Source organism: Alligator mississippiensis, chromosome 3 (assembly GCF_030867095.1).
Source record: "Alligator mississippiensis isolate rAllMis1 chromosome 3, rAllMis1, whole genome shotgun sequence".
Classification (NCBI taxonomy): domain Eukaryota; kingdom Metazoa; phylum Chordata; order Crocodylia; family Alligatoridae; genus Alligator; species Alligator mississippiensis.
Genome location: NC_081826.1, coordinates 282,794,999 through 282,822,052, shown reverse-complemented (window position 1 = coordinate 282,822,052; position 27,054 = coordinate 282,794,999). Strand labels below are relative to the sequence as shown.

General features: G+C 44.0%; 1 protein-coding gene across 2 annotated transcripts in view; it reads left to right on the top strand.

Annotated features, from left to right (window-relative positions):
• The first annotated feature begins 16,672 nt into the window (after positions 1-16,672).
• The window catches only part of MALT1 (MALT1 paracaspase), a 71,572-nt gene continuing 61,190 nt past the window's right edge, over positions 16,673-27,054 (top strand). For both annotated transcript variants that reach the window (XM_019496108.2, XM_014594107.3), the window contains exons 1-2: positions 16,673-16,863; positions 18,826-18,992. In XM_019496108.2, coding sequence (XP_019351653.1) covers positions 16,703-16,863; positions 18,826-18,992 — 328 coding nt within the window. In that variant the 5' untranslated portion in view covers positions 16,673-16,702. The remainder of the gene's footprint in view (positions 16,864-18,825; positions 18,993-27,054) is intronic.

Here is a 27,054-nt window from a genome sequence, read left to right as displayed (position 1 = left end):
TTTTGTTACATTTACTTGACCACGGCTAGAGTTACATCACACTGAAGTTGGGAGATGTAACCATCCCCCTTCACACTCAGGAGGAATGCAAGAAAGAGAAAAGCTCGTTTTGTGGAAGAGGTATTAGAAACAATAGCAGTCACCACCCAAAGTACAGACCAGGATGGTCAGAAATCTGTGCTATGTGAGCAGAGGGATTGCTAAGTATTTTTTTGAGGGGGAAATATGGTGTGTGAAACAGAACAGCAGAAGAAACAAACTGAGAAACAGCTAGGGAGCCCAGATACACCTAGAGAAATACTAGTGGCACAATCCTGAGGAACACTGTTTTATGTGGTTTTTTTTCCAATAAAACAGATTGAATCACACTCTGTCCTCATTCCCCTCCTACTTTGCATTTTGGCTAATTATCCAGGTCATAAAGGGTCGCAGAGGGCATATAATGATTTTTTGTTGCCATAAAGTTGTTCCTTCTTTTCATAATTTTGACTCTCTATGGTTAAAGTACAGCTACTCCTCACTTAACATCGTAGTTACGTTGTTGAAAAATGCGGCTTTTAGCAAAATGATGTTAAGCGAATCCAATTACATCACAGTAGTTAGGTACTAGTAGGCGGCAGCCAAACAACGTTATGACCAAACATTGCACGACTTTAAACAAGTATGTTCTCTAATAGATCAGCGACGTAAAAACGAAACAACGTTAACCTGGACGACGTTAAGTGAGGAGTACCTGTATCTCATTAGGTATCTCACTGTATATCAATTAGTTCATCGAGGGCAGGCATTTTATCCTGCTTGTACCCTTTAGTCTAGTTCCACAGGTGGTAAAATCAGTCTGCAAAGCTGTGGGAGTAACAGATGGAAAATAAATGTAGTTGCAGAAAATATTTCTGTTCCCAGTTCTATACCATAAATAAAGAGTCAAATGTGTAACAGACAACTGGAATAGATTTAAAACATATACATCAACAGTAATACTAACAATCATTTTAGGTTAAAAAAAATTCCAAAAATAACCAAATAACATGACTTGCAATATTGCTTTTTCTTTCTTTTTTTTTTTTAATAAGCAAAAGATGCTTTAAGGCTGCTGTTGCATCTTTTTCTAGGAATTCTTTTGGAAACTATGTCCTAATATCCTTGCAAACTGCAAGTGGCCAGCACAATAACCCACATTTTTATATTAAATATAAACTTTCCTCCATCAAAGAGTTCTTCTCACCAACTTGCCTAGAGGCATTTTGCCAAGTGCTAGCAGACAGGTTCTTGAAACATAAGTATTGTATTATGCTTTCCCTTCTACGCAGTTCTGAACAAAAGAGCTGGGCAGAAATCTGATTTCTCACTTTGTGATAAATTCTACATTTTCAAAACTTTTCTTATGCTGAAATGAGACAAAAACAGATATTTGAAGCTGCCCAGGAAAAAAAATGTTATAGTCAACTGAAACATTTCACTGAGATAAAATATAAATATTTTCTTCCAATGTACATTTTTGAACATTCATTTACTGTTTTATGTGGAATCAATGAAATAATGGAGTCATATGGAATAAAACATCAAGCGCAAAATAACATAAAAATGGAAAATTCAAACTTTCCATTTCAGAAAGTGCTCTAGGAAATATTTTGACCTTACTGAACTGGGATCTTTTTTTTTTTCTTTTGAAGCAAATTTAACCAAAATCAATACATTTCTGACACATTTAGCTTTCAATGAATTGGCATTTTCCAGTGGAATAATCCTTTTATCAGATCATTTCCAATCCCTCAATTGTAAAGAAACATTTTTTGTCTTCAGAATGCAGGAGCATTAAAAAACTGATTGTGCCAGACATAAATAGAATACTTTACAAAAACTATTTTTATTAAAGCATAGATGATTTGGTGTTTTGTTTAGTGAACTGTCCAATGTAACATGTTCTTAGTGTAGATCGTTTTTATCTGGAAATGGTTACAATGCTTTTGTTTTTTATTTGTCCCATGCCTAGTGTAATTGGTCCTAGTCTCTAAGCACTAAAGTAATACAAATAATAAACTATAATATTATTTATACAAATAATAAACTAATAATATCATAAACATTTAAGGGGACTATAACCGAACTAAAAATCCACTGCAGTTTATTTTGAGGATGCTTAATAAAACTATATTAACAGGCTATATTAACAGGCAAGTCAATAACATGCATTCCAGACATCTGCTTTTAAATGGCTTTATGCTGTCACTAACATTTTTATCCTCCATTTTTTAAATTCTATTTATGTATATAACTGTGTTTCCAATAGATTATTATTCCTGTAGTTTAATTAATAATGTTTTAGTCAGAAAAATCATTTTCAACAGACCCTTATGCTGCACATACATTAAGCAAAATACTTGTACAAAGAAATCACTAGGACTCAGATTCATTCTTTGACCCTGACAAGAATAAACGATTGGCCATGCATACCTTTAATTAAAGAGCTTACGTAAAGTAATTAAAGTAAGGCATCACAACAGCGGCACTTAATGCTGATCCTGCCTTAATCTATTTTTATATGTTTGTCAAGTAATAGTATCTGACACTGTAAACATGCAATTTCTTGAGCCTAATTTTATAGATATTTATATGCTAACAAAAGGACTGTATTATTTTCTTGGAATTACAATGTAATGAGTAGGAATAAGGCTATGAACAAAAAATACAATATTTATTTAGAAAAAGGGTATCAAATAGCTCTTCACATCATGGGGCAGGAAATTTGTCCTTTCATGAAACTTGTAAAGTGTCTTTATCCCAGTGACACCAATAGAAATGCTACTTGAGTTAAGACTTCAGCATCTGGTCCAAAATAGTCCAATAAATGCAAAGTATAGCAATGTAGCAAGCCAAACAAAAATAATTAAATATTAACACAAGCAAATAACAAACAGTACCTATATGTAGGAATATGTACCACAGTATAAATACTTATGTAATGAAAAAAGCAAGCTCCACTTCACCATTTGTTTTCTCTTTTATGCCCATGCACCCTGTTCTCACAGAAGAGAAACAAGCAGCTAAGTTAACCTAAAAGTGTAAATAACCCAGGGTCTTAAAGATGTGTACTTACACGCGTTCTTTAAGGTTTGTTAGAGCAGGATCTTATGCTACCAGGCAGACTGACAAATAGAGTGTGTATTTGATTCCCAGTGCTCCAACGCTAGTTGAAAGTTTCAATGTCATTTCTCAGGCCTGATCATACTACTGCATGCCTTTTAAGAGAGACTATTTCATTACAAGCAGCTGATGCCTCTTCCCAGGAAAACCATGGTAAGACACTGTTGATATGTTTTTGTGATAAGAAGCCAGATTTTACTTGCATAGAAATCCATGGATCTCAGAGGGAGCAAGGGTTGCACTTAGGTTTTCATGCTAAGGCACTGGATTGCTATTAAAGCCCTTTAAACATATTTAAATGCTTTGCTAAGTATGCATGGAGGCCCTCAAATGCATATAGTTCAATAGAAATGATTTGCTGAACAAAGGCACTGATCCATAAAGAACCTATAGGGATTTTGATGTGATATCAATGAGAAAACTAGGCAAATGGGGCAGACAAAATGGAAACAGTCAATGGAAAAAACTCTGGTTTCTGTTATGACATGGATCACATGTGAGTGTTCATATAAAACTGAGAATCCTTATAGTCCGTCCTTACAGGTACGAATCTAAATGCATCTAGTGAGTTGTAATAAGCGATGTCTAACACTGCATTTTCTTCAAGGGAAACAATTAACAAATCCATCATTTTGTGAATCTGATCTCAATTTTTGGAAAGAGTTCCACATAGATAGATAGCTGTACTTGCAAAGAGGCTGGTTGTGTTTGATGGTGCTCCTCCTAGCCAAAAGGGGCACAAGGGCTTGACCAGTTAATTTCTGTGCCCATTTTATTCTTGACTTTTCCACTGAGACTACAGTTGCGTCTCTGATTACAGTGAGCTTTAACTCAGTCACTGAGATATGTAGCTACTTAATTAGTACTGTTTCAGTATGTTCTACACTTAGGCTCAAATCCAGCCTCTCCTTTAGCAGAGTTAAAGAGCTAACTTTAGCTGCATAAATGGCATTTTGGCCCATGTATAGATTTTAGATCCTCCTACTCCTGTGCAATTCACCTCTCCCTTCTGAGCATGGGAAGGGACCCACTCTGGCCACTTAAATGCTCTGTTGTGATCCTACTCCCCTAAGGTATGTCATTTGTATGTAAGTACCTGTTAATTACAGAGGCCAGGGCCAGGTGTCACCTTTGTGCCACCATAAAAATTGTTATGACAGCACAAAGACCAAGCAAATGGACGTCCATGCCCATTGTTGCTCCACAAATGCCCACAATTTCTGACTGTGACATAAATGGCATAAATTAGTGCTGCTTTTTTGTGGCAGATGTTGACTAGTGACCACAAGACGATTACGTTCAAGATCCTGAGGAAAGGAAGGATGGAGAGCAGCAAAGTAAGCACCCTGCATTTCAGAAAAGCAGACTTCAACTCACTCAAGGAACTCATGAGCAGGATCCCCTGGGAAGCCAGTCTGAAGGGGAGAGGAGCCCAGGAGAGCTGGCTGTACTTTAAAGAAGCCTTACTGAGAGTGCAGGAACAAACCATCCCGATACACAGAAAGACTAGCAAGTATGGCAGAAGACCAGCTTGGCTTAGCAGGAACTCTTCAGTAAACTAAATAACAAAAAAAAAGCTTATAAAAAGTAGAAAATTGGACAAATAACTAGGGAAGAATATAAGAACATTGCTTGGGCATGCAGGGATGAAGTCAGGAAGGCCAAAGCCCAATAGGAGTTGAAGTTAGAAAGGAATGTGAAGGGTAACGAGAAGGGTTTCTACAAGTATGTCAGTAGCAAGAAGAAGATCAGGGAAGGTGCGGGTCTCTTTCTGAATGGGGGAGGCAACCTAGTGACAGAGGATGCAGAAAAGGCTGAAGTGCTCAATGCCCTTTTCACCTCAGTCTTCACAGGCAAGGCCAGCTCCCAGACTGTTGGCTACAAATGTCAACTCGGGATCCTTAAAATTCTGGTTTATTAGGCGGATTGAAACACTGTAATGAGTTAAATCATAAACCTTGGGGCTGGTCCTTCCACACACACACACACACACACACACACACACACACACAGTAGCAAGCTACAAGAGTCAGGTATACTTATCCCACAGGCGCTGGAGTCTGCCGTTGAGGCTTCTTTCAGCGTGGTGTTATCTTCCAGAAGGGGGTCGCCAGCTGGTCCTTCTGGCTGGACAGGTCGGGTACTGGTCAAGTTGGAGATCAAGAAGGCACCACTGAGGGTCACTTTTCACTGCTTTTTATCTGTCCTTGGCAGACTTTGGTGACTCCCCAGTTTTCAGGTTTGTCCAATCCAGGGGTCGTTGACCCTTGTGGGATTTCCCCCCTCGGTGGCTACTGGATGGCATCTGTCAGCCCCAGGGGGTTGTCCACATGTACATGCAGGTTTGGGAGTCCATTGATGAATTTTGAATAGGGCTCTGGGAGCGGTCGATTTGGAGATATTCAGCCCTGGCATTGATTAACTCAGGCCAGGCCTTCTAGCCCTTGATCAGTGACATTTAGAGAAGTCCCAGTTGCTACATTGTCTTCTATTGAGTTCTTCCGTTGGTTGATCTGCAGTTTCCTTAGGTGTTAATTGCTGCCTGCTACCGTGTTACATATTCAATCACTGATTCACTCGCTCTTTCAGGGGCCAGCCTGATACAGGGAAGGGCAATTTGATTCCTGCCCTTGTTAACATTGTTACAATGTATAACTTACTTATGAAACTAAACATATTTAGTTGAAAGTTGAAAGGTGAGGAGTATAAAATATAAGCTACAAAAGTAATGCCATGGCACACAAATAGATAAAAATATCAAAATACAAGGGGAGATACAAAATGCGCACACACACATTTCAAAACACAATTCCTTATCTTAAAGTGAAAGAAAGAGGAAGGAAGAAAAGGTAGAAGAGGAAAAACATATCCAAGGAGGGGAGAGCAACTGCAGGCAAGAGGAAAAAGGGCTTTCTGCTATAAGACTACTGCACCAGGCAGCACAGTTTGGGGAGGAGGTGAACAGCCAACAGTGGCAAAAGAACAGGTTAGGGACTATTTAGAAAAGCTGTACGTATACAAGTCCATGGGGCCAGATGGGATGCACCCAAGGGTGCTGAGGGAGTTGGCTGATGAGATTGCAAAGCCACTGGCCATAATCTTTGAAAACTCATGGCTATCAGGAGAGGTCCCAGATGATTGGAAAAGGGCGAACATAGTGCCCATATTTTAAAAAGGGAAGAAGGAGGATCCAGGAAACTACAGACCAGTCAGCCTCACCTGGAAAAATCATGGAGCAGATCCTCAAAGAATCCATTTCTAAGCACTTGGAGGAGAAGAAGGTGATTAGGAACAGTCAGCATGGATTTACCAAGTGCAAGTTATGCTTGACCAACCTGACTGCCTTCTATGATGAGGTGATTCACTCTGTGGATGCAGGGAGACCAGCGGATGGTGGTGTACCTTGATTTTAGCAAGGTTTTTGATAGGGTCTCCCACAACATACTCGCAGGCAAGCTAAGGAAGTACGGGCTGGATGAGTGGACTGTAAGGTGGATAGAAAACTGGCTGGAGCATCGGGAACAGAGCTTAGTAATAAATGGCTCAATGTCTAGTTGGCAGCCGTTATCAAGTGGAGTGCCCCAGGGGTCAGTCCTGGGGCTGGTTGTGTTCAATATCTTCATTAATGATCTAGAAGATGGCATAAAGTGCACCCTCAGCAAGTTTGCAGATGACATCAAGGTGGGGGGAGCAGTAGATACACTGGAGGGTAGGGCTAGGATTCAGAGTGACCTAGACAAAGTGGAGGATTGGCCAAAAGGAATCTCATGAGGTTCAACAAGGGCAAGTGCAAAGTCCTGCACTTAGAATGGAAAATCCCATGCCTTAGTACAGGCTGGGGGCTTACTGGCTGGGAAGCAGCTCTGCAGAAAAGTACTTGGGGGTTACAGTGGACAATAAGCTGAACAGGAGCCAGCTGTATGTCCTTGTTGCCAAGAGGCTTACGGCATCCGGGGCTGCATTGGTAGGTGTGTTGCCAGCATGTCAAAGGAAGTGATTATTTCCCTCTATTCAGCACTGGTGAGACCACATCTGGAGTACTGTGTTCAGTTTTGGGCCCCCCACTACAGAAAGGATATGGACAAATTGGAGAGAGTACAGTGGAGGGCAACAAAAATTGTGAGAGGGCTGGGGCACATGACTTATGAGCAAAAATTGAGGGAACTAGGCTTATTTAGTTTGGAGAAGAGAAGACTGAGAGGGGATTTAATAGCAGCCTTCAACTACCTGAAGGGAAGTTTGAAAGAGGATGGAGATGGACTGTTCTTAGTGGTGGCAGATGACAGAACAAGGAGCAATGGTCTCAAGTTGCAGGAAGTGAAGTTGAGGTTAGATATTAGGAAGAATTTTCTCACGAGGAGGGTAGTAAAACACTGGAACAGGCTACCCAGAGAGGTGGTGGACTCTCCATCCCTGGAGGTTTTCAAGACCTGCTAGACAAAGCTTTGGCTGGGATGATCTAGTTGGGGATGGTCCTACTTTGAGCAGGCAATTGGACTAGATGACTTCCAGAAGTCCCTTTCAACCCTAATTTTCTATGATTCTGCTTTATAATGGGAGCCCATGGACAGCCTGCAGGGGCCCACATCCCTAGCTGCCCCTGGGCAGGTTCTCTTGGGGCTTTAGGGTCCTGATTCCTAGGACCTAGAATAGGAACTACTGGGGTGTTCAGGATTGGGTCCCTGAAGTCCTAGGAGTGCTTGCCCTATGTCCCCATTTGCAGAGGCATGCTCAGGGATTCTGACTTGTAGCATATCTGCAAATGAGGAAACCCCAGGTTTCCCCGCATGCAGAGGCACACCCAGGGATTCTGTCTTGGGGCACATCTCTGCTTCTGACTTGCAGAGTTTGCCAGGTCCAAAAAACTCATCCTTACCAGTATTTTAGAGGTAATAAATGTCTCAACCAAATTAAGTAGTGCCCATGTCACAAACAAGTAATAACCATTTAAAACAGTTTTTTCTGCACTAGGTTAACTAAGGGTTAACAATAATGATAGTAACCGCTTTTTTCTGCGCATGTCAAAAAGAAATTTATTGCTGCGCCACTAACAGAGATAAAAACTTTTGCCTTCTTTGCTTTATATAAATCATTATAATTGGTCAAAAAAACCAGGGAGTAACCCTATGATAACACCCTAGTGAAGACCGCTAGATAATTGGCGATTCTAATTAGATTTATGACGTGGCGAAAAACAATTGCCTATCATACAGACAAAACCCGCTTACATTTTTTGCAAAGTCGAAGACAACTCTGCCCACACCTTGGAGTAAATCTGACAATTTGATCAGTTGTCAGCGTCTTCCTGCCGCGACCTCCCTGGCGTACCCTTGCCCCGCATGCCCGATAAGCCGACCGCTGGCCCGTATATATATATATCTGCAGAATAACTAAACAACGATCTCTAACCTGTAACTAACTAAGTATCTCTAACCTCCGTCTTACACCACCTTGACGTGAGTAAACAATCTTGCTTTGCAACCGATAAGCATCTGCCTAATTAATTCCACTCCTCACGTCACAAGTACCCGCCTAACGGCCTTCTAAGGCCCCGGACCCTTATCTGCCCGGGTGGGAGTCAGGGAGAGCTGCTGGCCGGCTGCCCTGGGTCCCAACATGGCGTCACGAACAGGATCAAAAAAAAATGTAATAAAGGTGGAATTAATTAAAAACTGCCCCTGGTGTAGTGGGGGGCGCCGCGTAAATAACGCGGATAAATTATGGGCCCACATCGCTTATCACCAAGCGAGCGGAGCGAAGCCAGGGTGCGTCAGCGGCTACTTCTTGCTGAGAGAAAAGAAGAAAGTTGAAAAGGAGTGGGCAAACTCTGAGTAAAACAAAACAAAAAAAATTAATGTAGTGTCACTCCTACTGTGTGAAAACGCAAACTTAAAAACCCAGTTAGCTACAGTCAGCAAAGCTGCTGCGGAGATGGCAGCGTGCCAAAACCCTCCGTTGCCACCAAAAAATGGCACCAAAAAAAATATGAGCTGCCCGAAAAACCCGGAAAAGAAGGGCGGAGCCACAAAAAAATAGGCAAAACTCCACCCTGCTACCCTGCCCCAGGAGATAAATTCGCTCCCAACGGCCCCACCTCCGTCCCACAGGGAGGGGGCAACGAGCAAAAATCCGATCCTCCCATCAAACACAGTAACAACTACAGCTGCCGCTCATCCTGTAACAATAACCAAGCAAGTAACCAACCCAAAGGGTGCAACCACCACCACCACCCTTAACGTCATCAAAGCATGCATAAAAATTTATGAAAAAGAGGATACCATCAACCTTCGCCTTCTCCTCAACCTGCTCGTTACTCAGCCAGCAAAAAATCTTTTAAGTCAACTTTCACAACTGCAAGCCCTTATAAAGTCAGCAACCGCAAACTCAGCCATTGCCCTAAGCTATCTTACTGCATATCCAGTCAAACATCAAAAGCCAAAACATTCCCAATTCAACTTACGAAAGGAATCAAAACTGCCACCCCAGAGGACACCACAGAAAAAAGCCATGTTTGGGTTCCTCCTAAACCACTTCACGCTTACCAAACAACGGCTACACGTCCTAAAAAATGCGAAATAACAACAACTGGCACATATACTAGGCTACCAATCTCAACCGATCCTGCCAACTGGTCCAGGCCCCGGAGGCACCCACGCCTAACAGCACACTCCGGATAACACCGCAGCCTGCCCTAACAAAAAACTACTTGAAGGGGGCATCTATGAACTAGCGCTTCAAAAGCCCCAACCATAAAAGCCAAAGCTCACCCGTAAACACCACACCATCGTCAACCACATCCGCGAGTGCACAAAAAAGTCATCTGCAAACCCAAGCAGTATCCTGGCTCCTACTCTGTGCTCCTAAAAGGCGATCAAACTTGGTCGCTCATCATAGCTCATCACAACTGGCTAACTCGCCGCCATGCTGTTCACCGAGTATGGCCACCCTTTTCTTCGTTTGTTTGTCTGTTCGTCTGTTTTGTCCCCTTACAGGCCCAGCAAAAATGAAAAAGCAATCTGTAACTGCCTAATCGCAAAAATCACCAACCACCAACCTGCAACACACCCGGGTCAACGCCACAATGGCTGCCTGCTCATATGTCACAAAGCAGGGTCGTCGCTCTATTCCTGCAGTTACCAACAAATTTCTCGGCGAACAAAGCTAACTTCAAAACCTCCAACTCGGTCCTAAACCTTTTGTCATTGTAGGCCAAAAACACAAGTAACGATTCATTTTATGGTTTTTCTTTTCCTGTTAATAATCTTGTACATATTTGTTTTGTTTTAAAGCCTGTTCAAAACTTTATGCAGTGAAGCCAAGTCATAATGTTTTGAGTGGAAAGCTCTGAATTATTAAAAAAACCCAGCATTAATAATCTGAAGGTTTGGGGGATGTCGCAAAAAGGTCGAGTGTAAACAAAAGCATTAAATGAAAGAGAAAAAAAAATTTGCCTTTTTAGTTTGGTTTCTTAACTAAAACACGAGAGAGCACAAAAAACAAATGTAAAGGCTTATTATATGTCGTAGGTGGATGAAGGACAGGAAGTGTCAAATCGTTAAAAAAAAAGCAAGTAGTAATGTATAACAAGGTTAATGCGTTTCAACAGTCTTAAACAAAAAAATAAAAAAAATTGCAAAAAACGCCAAACCAACTCTCGGGTATAGGCCAAAGTTGGCTATCAAACCTCTTCCGTTGGTTTGGGTGTAACACGTGATCATGGTTCCTCAACTTGTTAATACCCTTCATTATGCTTTTGTTATCAATTGCTATATTTGTGTGTTTTAGCTGTTGAAATTTACAATATCTCAAAACAAAGTTAACCATGCTTTTTGCTTTTGTATACACCCGCTTGCCAAATACTAACAATGATAAACAAAATGGTCTGTACATAAACATGATGTTACTTGCTGTGCCATGGGCAAGAGGGCATGTCTCAACCAAATTAAGTAGTGCCCATGTCACAAACAAGTAATAACCATTTAAAAAAGTTTTTTCTGCACTAGGTTAACTAAGGGTTAACAATAATGATAGTAACCGCTTTTTTCTGCGCATGTCAAAAAGAAATTTATTGCTGCGCCACTAACAGAGAGAAAAACTTTTGCCTTCTTTGCTTTATATAAATCATTATAATTGGTCAAAGAAAACAAGGAGTAACCCTGTGAAAATAACACCCTAGCAAAGACCGCTAGATAATTGGCGATTCTAATTAGATTTATGACGTGGCGAAAAACAATTGGCTATCATACAAACAAAACCCGCTTACATTTTTCGCAAAGTCGAAAACAACTCTGCCCACACCTTGGAGTAAATCTGACAATTTGATCAGTTGTCAGCGTCTTCCCGCCGCGACCTCCCTGGCATACCCTTGCCCCGCATGCCCAATAAGCCGACCGCCGGCCCGTATATATATATCTGCAGAATAACTAAACAACGATCTCTAAGCTGTAACTAACTAAGTATCTCTAACCTCCGTCTTACATCACCTTGACGTAAGTAAACAATCTTGCTTTGCAACCGATAAGCGTCTGCCTAATTAATTCCACTCCACGCATCACAAGTACCCGCCTAACGGCCTTCTAAGGCCCCGAACCCTTATCTGCTCGGGTGGGAGTCAGGGAAAGCTGCTGGCCGGCTGCCCTGGGTCCCAACAATATACAATCCAAAACAATGTGATTACCCCCCAGGAGAGAATACAGTAACTAAATGGACTCTACTCCAACACTGAAGTGCTTTCAGTCCAGTATCAAAACACATAAGGTGCACATTTTCACAGGAGCTGACATGAGTGATCATGATCTTCTCATATTGCCAATAATGATCAAACTCAAGAGGAAACCCCAGCAAGAAATCCCAGGTTAAAAGCATGATCTGGGCAAGCTACAGGACAGTCTGACCCAGGGGTGGGCAAGATGCAGCCCGTGGGCCAGATGTGATCCACCAGGTGGTCCTCTCTGGCCCACAGGGCCCCTAAAAATTTCAGAAAATAAATATTTATCTGCCCCTGGCTGCCTGTCATGTGGCCCTCGATGGCTTGCCAAAACTCAGTAAGTGGCCCTCTGCCCAAAATAACTGCCTGTCCCTGGTCTGACCTGAGCCGAGTTTCTAGACAAATTAAGATAAGAGTTGCCTGTCTCGATGGTGGAAGATTTCAAGGAAACAACAGCTGGCTTCAGGTAATATCTAAACCAAATTGTGCAAGTTCTAGGAAGACCAGAGAAGACAAGGCAGCCATGGGGTATCCTCTAGATCTATGAGATTAGAGAAGGGAACTAAAACCTAAATGCTACTGTTGAAGAAAGGAAGCAGAGAATTAGAGCCTGACTAGCAATATCATACAAAAATTTTGCAGAGTAAAGGAAAACCGAATAAACAGATGGAGTCAAAACACTGAATACAACTGATTGAAAAACAACATTAACAGGGTACATGGTATAATAAACGAATAGACTATGAAACAGGAAAAAGCATCTGTGACTAAAGACAAAAATAGGCATCTTCAGACAGAGGCGAAAGTAGTTGCAGACAGATGGCAGGAGCACAGTGAGGACCTATACAGACACAGTCTACATATTGTTCCTAACATCTGCAACAGTCTAGCAAGTGAATAACACAGAGAAGAGGATTTGTCCATATTCAGAAAAGCCAAAGAAGTTTGAAATCTTAAAATGGTAAGTCAGGATGAATAGACACTATATCTGCTGAAATGCAAAAAAAGGGGAGAGATGCCATTGTTGTAAAATTGTTACAAATTTTTACAATTTTGTAAAATTGTTACAATATATGCAGCATGATCAGGCAGTCAGAGAGGTGACCAGTGGGCCACCTATGGAAATCATTCCATGTTCCCCAGGGAACCTTCAAATGTGAAAAAATACACTACAAACGTAGATGCCAAGTATTACCATGCATCCTTCTAAACAAGCTAGGTTTCAAGTAGAAATCTTACCTGGAGAACAATAAGCATGTTTCAGAGCTGAACAACAGGAAATATCTTCTCCTTAAGAGCACAGAGTGAAACATACGTAGAACACCATAGACTCCAAGAAGTATGGAGTCCATCCATAGCAAGGGGTATTATGGGTAAGAAGCAAAACATCAGCAAACGAATAGTGACAGCCCACTGCAACAATGCAGTCATTGCAGATTAGCACACCAAGTGACTGGTTCCATGCAACAGTTGGAATCAGACAGGGATTTTGCTTATTGCTATGTTTGTTCAACTCTGCCCAGAATGTATTGTGTCAGAAGTCATCAAAGAATTTGAAAGGGACAGCTAACAGTAGGAAGAAGATGTGTAACTTCAATTTTGCAAATGATGTTGATTTGATAAGAACAGAACTACAACTAGTAAAGCCAACAGGAAGCCTAGATAATCCTGCATGAAAGTTAGCACAGATGCAAGCTTCTTAATGTTTGTGGGAAATTCTATATTCAATCAGAAATTTACTCCAAAGGTAAGAAAATCAAACCAGTGGATGTATTCAAGTACATCAGAACTTCTATAACAAAAGATAGAAAATGGAAAGCGGAATTGCTGTTATGACTGTAGCACTAACAAAACTGAAAGAAAGCTTGAGAGACAAAAACATATGAAATGCATCTAGACAGAACTTCTTAAAATGACTGAGTTCTCAAAAGGATTGAAAACGTGGATTCTTACAGCAGCAACAGGATAATGAATTCAAGGTTTTGAATTCTGTTGTCTCCAAAGAGTTCTGTAGATACCATATAGCATATCTATGGACTAAGAACTCTATTAGAGAAGCAGCAATTCAATAATTGAATTATTTGAGCTCCTAGTTGCAACAGTAGGAAGACAGGACTGCTCTGGCCACACGACCAGAATAGCAGTCCTAGCAAACACAATTCTTCAGGGAACAACTGAAGAGGAAAGGAAGAGAGGTCACTCAGACATAACCGGGCACAAAAATATCACCTTCTAATGGGATTCACAGGCAAAGCCTCTCAAAGCCGTTGAAGAGTAGCTTGAGATTACAATTAGTGTTGTAGATTCATGCCCCACTGACCGAGTCACTCACAGGATAGAGAAGAAAGGTTGTCATTTCTCCTAACAGTAGGGGCCAGAGGTATAAATGCTTAATAGTGGTCTAAACCAGAGTTTCTCAACCTGTGGGTCGCGACATAAAAGTGGATTGCAATATATGAAAGGGTCACAGACAAACTTTAAAAATGGATTCTCCTTTAAAGGAGAAAAACATGGGAAACCATGGGTTTCCCCATGCAGGCTGGCAGAGTTCCAGCCTGCAAGGGACTGCTTTGGGCTGGGGGGAGTGAAAGGAGGGTGATCAGACAGGGGCATTATGTGCGTATGTGTGCACAGGCATGCACATGGGAGCCAGGCAGTGTGGAGAGCAGCTCCCGTAGCTTCCCACAGGTCAGTCTATGGGGCAGAGGGCAGGGGACGGGACATAGACGGCACATCGGGGAGACAGGGGGAGCAGAGGTGACACATAAGAGAGGCATGGGTGGGCACATGCTCTCCCCCCTGCCCCGGATTTGTACACCCACAACAGGCATGGGGCTGCAGACTTGCTGGACTGGCACAAGGAGAGCCACCTCTGTGGCCCAGTGGACAGGACCCAGAGTGGTGAAGCAGAGTGGGGTAGTGAGACTTGTTATTGCTGCCACCACTGCTGGGCCCCCCATACCAGCCATGCTGCCAGCAGCATAAGGACTAACAGACTTGGGGGCTGCACTGCCCTCACCTCCTCTCACTGCCAGCCGCTCGGGCGCCAGATCCTGGCTCTATCTTGCTGTCATGGCCTGGCCACTGCCACTGTGGCTCTACCCCGGAGGGGAAGTGGGGTGGTGGACAGCATGGGTGGCCTGAGGGAAGCTGCAGGAGCGGTGGTCAGGGCCTGGCAGCTGGGTAGAGTAGAGGCCCGGCCTGAGAGTGGGTGGTGGTGGGAGGAGGTGAGGTGTGTGTCCGTCCCATCCATTACTCCTTGCATTGCTTGTGCCATGACTGGTTCAGGAGTCCCGGTGGCAGTGGAGGCTTCAGTGAGTTTCACCATCCCACTCTGTTTTCCCACATAGAGTCCCACCAGGGCAGCTCCTGCCAATGCCAGTCTGGCCAGGCTGTAGCCCCATGCCTGCCGTGGGTGCACAAATCTGAGGAGAAATGTGCCCCCCCTGCCCCCCCTCCCCCACACACTGGGGAACTGGAGCCTGGGAGCAGTGGGTCAGGAGTGAGGGGCACCAGCAGGGCTGGGGCAGTGGGGGGGTGATGGACACTGGCAGGGCCAGGCAGTTGTTTTCTACTTAAACTATTTACTGAGTTGGGACTGGCCATCAATATTTACAAATGGGTCTCGATACAAGAAAGGTTGAGAACCACAGCTCTAAACCATAAAGTTAATTTTCCCTGGTTTATGTCCCCGAGATGACTCTGCCTTTCCTTTCTTTTTTGCAGGCCAAATGCTTGTCCCACATTTTAGATATTTCTATCGTCACAAAATGCACAAGAAATGCTATTATTTGCTCCAGGCCTATGCAAAGCAAGAGTGGCTGTTGTTTTTTCACTTCCATATATGCTTCTAAACTCCCTTTCTGTTTTACTGTGGGGATGCCACAAACCCTGTGAGTCTTATCAATTTCTTTTATTTTATTAGATTATTAACAGTTCCTCGACAGATTAAAATTCTGATATGCCTAACAGCAAAAACCTTTCAAATACATTTGCATGTCTGCCGTAGTCTTGGAGGGAAGCTGCAGTTCTAGAGTTTCGCATTTCTTTTTGAATGCAGTGCATTCTTCTTCAGGTCTCCTGCATTTGAAAGCTTGTCTCTCCCAACCATGCAGTTAGTCCAGTAAAACGTATCACCCACAAAAATCCTTGCCTCTGTGCCTGTCTGTATGCTTCATCTCCATGTCGGTGCTGCTCCTTGCTGGTAACCTAGGAGAGTTTTACAGCTCTGGAGCATGGCTGGAGTTTTACAGCTCTTCCTCCCCTAAATACCTGGGCCAGTGGCTGTCAACCTTCAAGGCTAGGTTGGAGACAGCCCTCAGAAGATGCTGGTTCTTCTTCCACTACAGAAAAGTAACAGAGCAGCGGTTCCCAAACTCACCACCCATTTAAAAGGATACAAAGTACCACCAGCAATTTTTTCAGTTCAATCTGAAGTACCACCAGCAAATGTTTGTCGTATGAAGTAATTATAATAAAGCTGTTAATATAATTATATGTTATAATATAATACCGCAGATGGGGAACCGCTGTACTTGTGCCATTCTATTGCAAAGCACTTAGAAAAAGCAGAATGTTTTTGGCACTGAAATCTCTCTGGCTTTCTCTTGTGAATCAGATCTGCCCGGCTCCCCTTGCCAACAGGCTGAGCACCCTTGACAGGATCTCCAGGCCCCGCAGGCGTCCCCTGCTCGGGTCTCAGCGCGCTAGGCGACGAGGGGCGGGGCTGGGGCGGGGCGGGCACACGTGGGGGCCTCCTCGGGCAATCCCCCCACGTTCCTTCCGGGTTCGGGCCCCGCCCCTCGCTTGTGACGTCACAGGAGTCCCAGGGCTCCGGCCGGGTGCGCTGCGATGTCGCTGCTGCCGGGCGCCGCGGCGGGGTCCCTGCCCCTCGGCCGCCTCGGGGAGCCGCTGCTGCGGCGGCTCAGCGCCCTGCTGGACCGCGCCGCGCCGGGCAAGGGCTGGAGGGACCTGGCGCAGCGGGCGGGGACCCACGGCAGGGTCCGGCTCAGGTGAGGCGCGGGCGGAGCGAGGGGCCACCTCGCCTCGTCCTCATTTCTGGTGGGCCAGCGAGCCCCAGGCGCTTCCGGCCCCCAGGGAGGGTTGTCTGGCTTGCGCTCTGAAACCCTCCAGGGGCTGAGGTCCGGCGGTGGTCCCTTTCCAGGGCTGCCTCCTTACAGGTTGTTTTCCTAACGTCTGACCTAACTCCCCCTTGCTGCCGATTCAGTTTCTTCCCCTCCTTCCTGGTAGCGGGCGTGGAGAGCAGCTGGTCTTTTACCTCTTGGATCATTGTTATCTTCCCCCGAAAGGGGACTCAGGGGGGCGTGGGGGGAAGGTTGTCCCTGCTCCTCACACTCCAGTCATGGGGGGATGGTTGTTGTCCCTCCCACATCTGCCCTTTTCTAGACTCCCCAACCCCAGTTCCTGCAGCCTCCCCCCATGGATCACGCTGTGTACTTCTTGTTACTCTCCTCCAGCTAGTTTCTTTATATCTTGCTTGCCTGGTGGTGCCCTCCAAAACAGGAGTCCTGGTGGCAGTGGAGGCTTCAATGAGTTTCACCATCCCACTCCAGGGTCAGCACAAAGTAAAGTGAACATGTCTCCTTTGAAGCATGTGCACATATGTTAAAGAGCCACAGCTTTGAGCTATAATTACTGTTCTCGAGTCTCCAGCCACAGTAGTGTGGTTGTACTGAAGGAAGCGCCTTATCTGTTAATGCACAAAAATGGAAATGAATTGTACTTGGGTAGAAGAACTTTCAGTGAAACTTTCTTGTGGTGACATGTGACTCGATATAATCTTTCCATCAATATGTTCCTCCTCTAGTTCTTTGTGTTTTGAAAATTGTTGTTACAGTCCTGTCTCTGATTAGAAAGAGCTCTGTGGGCCTAAAAACAAAGGTTAAATGTATGAGTCTCTTTACATCCGGCTTTACAGATTTACAGTAGGACGGAGTTGCATATTGGCAAGTGGCAAACATTGACTGAATTTACTCTTAAGCTATTGAACATCTTAAAGATCTTACCATCAGCACAGAAATGCAAAGTCTTCCTGGAACCATAGGTGAAATCCTGAGTGGGTGACTCATTCTTTACTTGTTTCTGAAGTAGGTGTGCCGTAAATGGAAAGGTAGTCTGTGATCACTTTTTAAATTCTCATCCGAAAAACTGAAGTCCTGCCTACATGTTTAGGAGCCTACCTGATGTATTTGGTTAGAATTTTAAGATACACAGATCCCTTGTGCTTTGTTAACTGGTTCATTTAGTTTCCACCTTCTACTTCAAGTGGTTTCATTTAAGCCACAGTATGTGATTTATACACAGATTACAACTGCTTTGAAATCCGATTGGGATTGGGATAAATCGGGGGCATTAGAGATATGGCTGGTGGGCTGGATCTGGTCTGCAGAGCCATATCATCCGGCCTGTAGGGCTCCTGGGAATTCAGGGGCATGGGGCCCACTGCTGAATTCCAGGGTATAGAGGTTTGTTGGGGACTCCTGTCAGTCGTGGTGGAGTGAGTGACAGCTAAATTAATCCCCGTACCTTCCTGAATTGACAGTCTTGCTTGCACAATGCCTCTATTGCTCGTCCAGTCACTAGAGATGAGTCCATGGTCTTCCTGCTTTACCTGTGGGTAGGTTAGGGTGTTATGTCTCATAGTTGGGCCAGGGCTGACTGTAGTTTTGCTCATGGGCTAGAGAATGAATTGTATAAAATGGCTTGGATGGGAATGATCTTGCTTCAAGCAGAGTATGAACTAGATGACATCTGGAGGTCCCTTCCAGCCTTACTTTTCTATGATTCACCTTGAAAGGAGCCCTGGGGCCCAGATGAATTTAACACCCCTGCTCAGCATGCTTCCAGAAGACGTAAATGATTTCCCAATGGGTTATAATTCACTTCTTAAAGAGGATTAGAAATGTACATTGAGAAGACCCTTTACGTAATTGGTTTCTTTTTCATGCTTGCAGTTCTCTGGATTTGGAACAATGCTCTCTCAAAGTCCTGGAGCCAGAAGGAAGCCCGAGCTGGAGTCTTCTGAGACTAATGGGTGAAAGGGGCTGCACTGTGCTGGAGTTGGTGGAATTCTTGCAGGCCCTGGAACACACAGAAGCTCTCCAGTGCCTTAATCCCCCAGGTCAGTTCTGGTTTTTCAATTCATCACTTGCCTTTGCTGGAAATCATCTTGAGATGTGTGTGTGTTCCTTGTGGGGAGTAGAAGAATTTCTAGTTAAACGTTGTAACAACTACAGATGAGTTTCTAGTTAAACACTACAAACATTTCTGATTTGGAAATCAAATCAGCTTCCATAATCAGTGTGTTTCATTCATTAAGTGTCTTTTGAAGTTATTTTTTAAATAGAAGATCCAGAGTGATTAACTTGCTTGGAACAGAGGAAGCAAAACAGGGTTGGAAAAAATCTGTTGTGAAGTGTGTGTGTGTGTGCACGTGCACGCACGTGCTTTGAGAGCAGAGATAGTCAGTTTGCTTACTTATTTATCTTAAAAGTTGGCTTTTACTACTGCAGTTAGAGCCACACACAGCTTTGGGAAGTTGGTTTCTTCTTGTGTTATATGAAGGAGATCCAACCTGGGTTGTAACGTCCTGCCCCCATGCACGTTGTTTTTGCTGGGGTGTATATGAGTTTTGAACCCAGACTTCCTTTTTTGAGTACTGTAAAATCAAGGACTCAGAAAAGAATATATACCCTAATGTAATTTCATTAATTCTGAATGCTGATCATAAGTTACACTGGAACTGGGAATGGCCAGGGGAGCAGCTGTTTTGGAATAGTTTACAGAGTAGGTGGCTGTAGCTGTGCCTTGGCACTGTATGGGGGAGCAAGCCCTGGCCTGCTGGCTTGTGTCAGATGGCTATCCTGTGATGCGCTTGGGTAGATGAAACCTAAGGTGGTGGTATTTACATTGATTCCTAGGTAAATGCTCACTGGGTTGGATGGCTCTTCTGTTTTAGGAGCTTGTCAGCTGTCTATTGTTGTTTTTTTCACACTTGTGTAACACTGATTACACTGCTTTAAATGTTTCATCTGCCTGTGCTCAGTCACTTACCACTTACTAAGTGGTATTTAATCTAGTTTTCTGTCTATGCTGCTGGCATGACCTTCTCATTGAATCATACCTTTGCCTTCTCAGGGTGAGAAGGTACTACTAAAATGTTTCATGCCTTCTACCTGCTTTCAGTTGCAGAAATGGATGTTGCTTTAATGTAGATGGCTGGAACAGGTCGTGATTCTGTGCTGTATCCATGCTTTGGCAACAGCTGGAACAGTAACTGTTGAAAAACATGAGAAGCATGCAGAGGCAGAATTACTTTTGTTAACTGAGTTTTTTAGGCTGAGGGTCTTTTCACGTAGACCCCTGGAAAAGCAGAAAAGTTGGCCAAAAATTTGCTGTGAAACAGTTAGTAGAGCAGCACAACTTGGTGCAATGCTAAGAACAAAGCAATCTTAGTGTCTACCCCATGTTAGAGCAGTACCAGTGTGAACATGCCTAAGTGGATATGACGTGGGAATACCTTAGCAGTGTAGATGCTCATGCCCTGCTTAGCTAAGTGAGGTGTCTGGGTTCAGGTGAAATCTGCAGTTACCCTAAGTTGCATGTAGATGGCCAGTGGTGTTTTCAAATAAGTGACTAAAAATAGGCAGTTGATTAGTCATGTGATCAGTCATGTTAGTCTGAAATTGGGCAGGGTGGCACCTGGGACTAACTGGTTCTGAGAGGCATGAGTTTTCCTAGGGAACAGCTACCTTGAGATGCTAGGAATTGTCCGTTTCCTCTAAGGTGCAGCCCTGCCCTGCCCTGCCCTAGCTTTTACCAGTTATTCGCTCAGTTATGCATTTAAATCAGCAGTGAGACAGGCTACGCCAGCAGTCAGCAACCTTTTAAGGCTGTGTGCTGGATTGATTTTGACACAGTTTGGACCAGAAGAGGCTGCTGATGCTTTTCCCAGTGGCAACAAGTGGAGAACAACTGCTGCCGAAGCCCTTATGTCCAGGGATCAAATGGCTCTGTTAACTGGATCCCATGGGCCATAGGCTTCCAACCCCTGGGTTAAGCTGAGGACAGTTTGAGGGAGTCGTCATTGCACACGTGAAACTGAATTCAGTGTTTGTGAAGAATCTTTGTGATCCTGGTGGTTTTTCTGACCTAGTGGCACACTGGTTGTTTGCTGGTGGCAGCTGAGAGGCTGCTGCTTTGAGCACAGCTGGCTTTACCATGTAAAGGGACTTGACTGTTCCTTCTGTCTTGAAAATGAAAAAGAGCTGTTGTACCATCCTTGGTTTCACTGAGGTCTGTGATTGTTTTGGGTTCTGCAATTCCTCTGATGGCTGCTATTAGCACCATCTAGCATTTCATCATTTTGTAATCTAGCAAGAACCCTCTACCCATCACAGCAGTTTAGGCTGCCTGTTGATCTACTGGGGCACTTGTACACATGATGGAGTTTAATCCTCATTAAATTAAATTAAATGGACTCTGGCACCTCTATTGTTGTGATGCATGGCAAATTCTCAGTGTTACCATTTATAAAGCTTTGCCACCATTTCCTCTTTTAAATTCATCTTTGGAACCTTCTCTGATGCCAGCAAATCATTCACGTCCAACCAGGACTTCTGCTTTCCTGCTAAATTATATCCTTTTGTTACCTCGTTTTACTAGTATATCTCTGCCCTGTTCATATGTTATGCCTGTTGTTTTCTGTGCGACCTGCAGATAATCTTGCTCCAGAGAACTCATGATCTTCATTGTATTGTAGATCTTGTACAGTAGGTAACAATGGGCTACTTACCGAGTCTCCATTTGTATTCCTAGGTGCTATAGAACTAATGGGCTTTTTGTGCTTTTAAAATAGGAAAATTAAGATGGAGGCTTAAATTGAGTCTATTGAATCCAACCGTATTTTATGGTATCGAGTACCAAATCATAGAATTAGCTACTTTACCACTGGGAAAAATAATATAATAGCAATAGTGAGGAAAATCAGAGGTGAACTTTTACCTTCTAACTTGTAAGGTAAAATGGGTTTTCTATAATACTTTTGAAAAATACTGGGCCCAGTTCTGTTTTCTTAGGTAAATTGGTCAGTTGTGTGTTGCCTTAATATCTCAAGTCCTTAAACATGAGAGAAACACTTGCACAAAGAATGATAATACTATCTAAATAAAAACGAATCTAATTGAATTACCCTGCGCTGCTGCTTAAATCGGCTGCAATGGAATAATTGTGACATAGTAGACTTACTGGCTGCTTACAGATGTAAAAAAACAAAACAAAATGGCCCTTTACTTTTAACTCGGCGTGCTCCTTCCCTGAGCCCAGCACACGCCCAGAAGGGGCATCACGTTAGTTGGACCTGGCTCACCCAACATCTGTATAGATCGGGCACTTCAGCAGGGCTTTGGTGGCACTTTTATCTAACAGCTGATTGAATCAGCTGTTAGATAAGTGCCACCAAAGCCCTGCTGAAGTGCCCGATCTATACAGATGCTGCGGGGCCGGGATCAAACTAACGTGCTGCTTTTTCTGGTAAAGTGCATTTTGGGGGGGTTTTTCACATCTGTCAGAAGCCACTGTGTGTAGGTTTTTACAACCTGTTTTATTTTTTGCCAACATATCTATTTTTAAAGCAGAACTACTTACTGTATCCAAAAGAAAGGTAAGGTGAAGTGTGTAAGAAGATAATTGAGTTTTCATAAGAGTTTAAAGGAATTTGGGGTGCTGAATGAACACACCAAAGTTTGGTTTATGCCAGAAATTGTCAGTGGACACCGCTCTGTAGTAATATTGTAGATTCCTGAAACTTTTCTGTGCTGGTAAAAAACCTTAATGTAAGTGCAATTGTAGTGGCACAAAAGTGCCTTTTAGTATTAATAATTTTGCTTATCAAACTGGTAAATGTCTTCTTACCAAATGCACTTTTTGGATGGTATAAGCTACTTTCACACTTGAAGGCTGTATTTATACCTGCAAATCTTTTCTGCTTAACCTCTGGACTGAGTGAAGGACAGTGTGAAGTAGTGAGTAGACAACAAAATGGGTGGTTTAATTTTTAAAGGAGAAGGAATATCAGTTCTGTGATTGTGGGAACAGACAATAAATTGTGGTCTGCTTATACTTAGGGGTCTGCTTAAGTCACAGAGAAACTAAACAATTTTTGCAGATTGGTCATGATATAAATAGTAAATTTCATGGATATTTCCTGGATGTGCTCATAAAAGATATACAACAAAATAAATTATATGTAGAATTGTATGAAAAGTTTAGAAATATTGATTTATGGTCCTGTCCTCCAAATTTATGCTCCCCCCGCCCCCGGGCAGGCTGTGAGGCTGTCCTCCAGTGACAGCCCGGACCTCTGGTTACCACTGGGACACCAGCATTTTATCTTTATTAATTTTTCTTTTTTTTTTAATTGATTTTTGTGGACAATCCCATTTTTTGCATTTTCTGCTGAATTGCAAATTGAGTAGACCCTTACTTCTATAAACTAAAACAGTTATATTAGGAACAAATTAATGTGCCTATAAGAGATGATTTTGCCTGTACATATTAGACAAAAGTAGGCATGTAAAGCTGCATTTGCTGCATTTCTTTCTCAGGATTACTGCTGCAAGGCCATGAGATGTTTGGTCATGAGTAGACATGAACGCTAAATAAACTTAAGTTTCTTAGGAATGTGCACTTAGGTAAGAATCATAAATCAGTAGCTTACCACATTGCCTGGGGTTTCCCAGCCTTATGGTCTCAGCCCCTTGTTTGTTCTCCTGTTTTTTTGCACAAGAAACAGTGGAGCAGGGCCCAGTTGTCGTTTCCAAGAGGTTCTGTTTGAAACGCACCATATCAAGAGTATACTTCTGGTACCGGAGCTAGGAAGCAACAAAAAATATGTGACCGATCCTGATGCTTTTGGATAGAAGTGAATGAAACCCCCCAAAAGACTCTCTCCTGTGTCTGCCCTGCCAGTTGAACCATTGCCCTGTCTGGCTGAAGAGGAGCTCGCTGGGGAGGAACTTGCAGACAGTGGTAAGATGCAGTCCAGCCCTCCCTGTCACCTCAGTAAGTCATACTGTTTGAAACAGCAAAGAGGTAGTTCCCCACTTCAAGACAGTTCCTTCTCCTTGGCAGTGTAAACAGCTGAGTTTGAACAATTTCAAAGCTGACTGCAGAAATGATTGAGGGAAGGTCCTATTTGAATGCATAACCCAAGTGCATAGAAGTCATTATGAGCAGACAAACACAGAAATTGTAAAATAGCAATTTTTGTCGTCAGAGTAAAAACCACTCTTTAATAAGACTTCTGCATTTCTTCTTTCAGAAAAGGTCACAGAAACACAGCTTTTTAAGCCAACCTGAAAATAGAACCAAAAGTTCTACAACTTGTATAATATGAGCATGAGAACAACCATCCTAATAAGCAGGGCAGTCAAACAATTAAGAAATGTGATCATGATTAGTTGCGTGGTTACAAAAATTAGTTGCAGTTAATCGTGATTTTAATCGCACAGGTAAAAAAATCAGAATTACTACTGCCACCGGTGGCCTGCTGAACAACCCCTGCAAAGCCAGCAGGCCAAGGCACTTAAGGGAGCCCACCCCTGCCCCAGCCCTGGTACAATCTGTGGGCAAGGCAAGAGCCCTCAAGGAGACTCTTGCCTGCCTGTACACAAATGCCAGGAGCTTGGGGAATAAGCAGGAGGAACTCGTCCTCCTGCTTAATGCAAATAATTACAACGTCATAGGGATAACAGAGAGCTGGTGGGACTCCACCCATGACTGAACCATGGGTATACATGGCTATACCCTGTACAGGAGCGATCGAGTAGATAAAAGGGGTGGGGGTATAACTCTCTATGTTAAGGAAAGCTATGCGTCCCTGCAAGCTGATGTCGGTGACCAGGGTGGATGACTGGAGATCCTCTGGGTTAAAATCCATGGGGAACACAGCACAGAGGACACAACGGTGGGAGTCTACTATAGACCTCCCACCCAAAGTCCTGAGCTTGACCAGGAGTTTGCCTGGGAACTGGCTGAGGCCGCATGCTCCAGGACCATGGGTGACTTCAACTACCCAGACATCTTGTGGGAGGATCACTCAGCAAAATCCGAGCAGTTGCAAAGCTTCCTCTCGTGCGTGGATGACCTCTACCTGACTCAAGAAGTCTACGGGCCAACAAGAGGTAAAGCGCTGCTCGACCTGGTACTGGCTACTGGGGATGACCTAATCGGTGACCTAGTGATTGATGGGAAACTGGGTGACAGCAACCACGAGCTGATCACCTTCACCATCCGCTATAAAGCTGGCAAGTCAGTCAGCAACACTGAAATCCTTGACTTCAGGAAAGCCGACTTTGACAAGCTCAGGAGGCTTGTCAGTGAGGTCCTAAGGGGCCATGACCCCAGGGGGAGGGGAGGGGAGTTCAGGAAGAGTGGTTGCTCCTCAAGGGAGCGATCCTCAATGCACAAGCTAATTCTATTCCATCTCGGAGGAAAGGCAGCAAGAGGGCGCAGCAGCCCCGTTGGCTTTCCAGGGATCTAACAGACCTCCTGTGGCTAAAAAGAAGGGCCTACAAAGGATGGAGGATGGGATTCGCCTCCAAGAAGGAATATTCTGCACTGGTCCGGTTCTGCAGGGATCGAACCAGGAAAGCCAGGGCTGCAACTGAACTCCAACTAGCTTCTAGTATCAATGACAATAAAAAGTCCTTTTTTAGATATGTGGGGAGCCGGAGGCAAAGCAAGGGCAACATTGGACCCCTACTGAACCAGATGGGATAGCTGACAGCTGATGCCCAGGAAAAAGCCAACCTATTAAATGGGTACTTTGCATTGCTCTTTCATCAGTCCTATGGCACGCCCATGCCCACTATGGGGCATGGAGGTCCGGGTGAGGGAGATCCCCTGCCCTCCATCAATGCTGACCTCATGAAGGAACACCTTGAGAGGCTGGATACCTTCAAGTCAGCCGGCCCTGACAATCTACACCCCAGGGTACTCAAGGAGCTGGCGAGTATCGTAGCCCAGCCTCTGGCATGGATCTTTGAAAACTCCTGGCACTCTGGTGTAGTGCCCGAAGACTAGAAGAAGGCCAATGTGGTGCCTATCTTCAAGAAAGAGAGGAAAGTGGATCCGGCAAACTATAAGCGTGTCAGCCTGACTTCTATCCTGGGGAAGATCTTAGAAAAGTTTATTAAAGAGGCCATCCTTAATGGACTGGCCGACGCCAACATCCTGAGGAATAGCCAGCATGGGTTTGTAGCGGGTAAGTCTTGCCTGACCAATCTCATTTCCTTCTATGACCTGGTGACCTATCACCTGGACAAAGGAGAAGAGATTGATGTCATATATCTTGACTTCAGAAAAGCCTTTGATCTGGTATCCCATGATCACCTCTTGGTGAAACTGACCAATTGTGGCCTTGGGTCCACCACGATCCTCTGGCTGGTAAATTAGCTCCGTGGTCAGACCCAGAGGGTAGTAATTGACGGAACTCAATCGTCATGGTGCCCTGTGACCAGTGGGGTCCCCCAAGGCTCTGTCCTTGAACCCATATTATTCAACATCTTCATTACTGATGTGGATATTGGAGTTGGAAGCGGACTGGCCAAGTTCGCTGATGACACCAAACTTTGGGGTAAAGCATCCACACCAGAAGACGGGGGCGATCCAGGCTGACAGCAAATGGGTGGATGAAAACCTGATGGTGTTTAACACTGAAAAATGCAAGGTTCTCCACCTTGGGAGGAAAAACCTGCAGCATCCTTATAGGCTTGGCAGTGCTACACTGGTTAGCACTACGGAAGAAAGAGACTTGGGGGTCATGATTGACCACAAGATGAACATGAGCCTGCAATGCGATGCTGCACCTAGTAAAGTGACCAACATGCTGACTTGCATCCATAGATGCTTCTCAAGCAAATCCCAGGATGTCATTCTCCCCTTGTACTCAGCCTTGGTGAGGCCACAGCTGGAGTACTGCATCCAGTTTTGGGCTCCACAATTCAAAAAGGATGTGGAGGAGCTTGAGAGAGTGCAGAGGAGAGCCACTGGCATGATCAGAGGTCAGGAAAGCAGACCTTACGACGACAGGCTGAGAGCCATGGGGCTCTTTAGCCTGGAAAAGTGCAGGCTCAGGGGTGATCTGATGGCCACCTATAAGTTTATCAGGGGTGACCACCAGT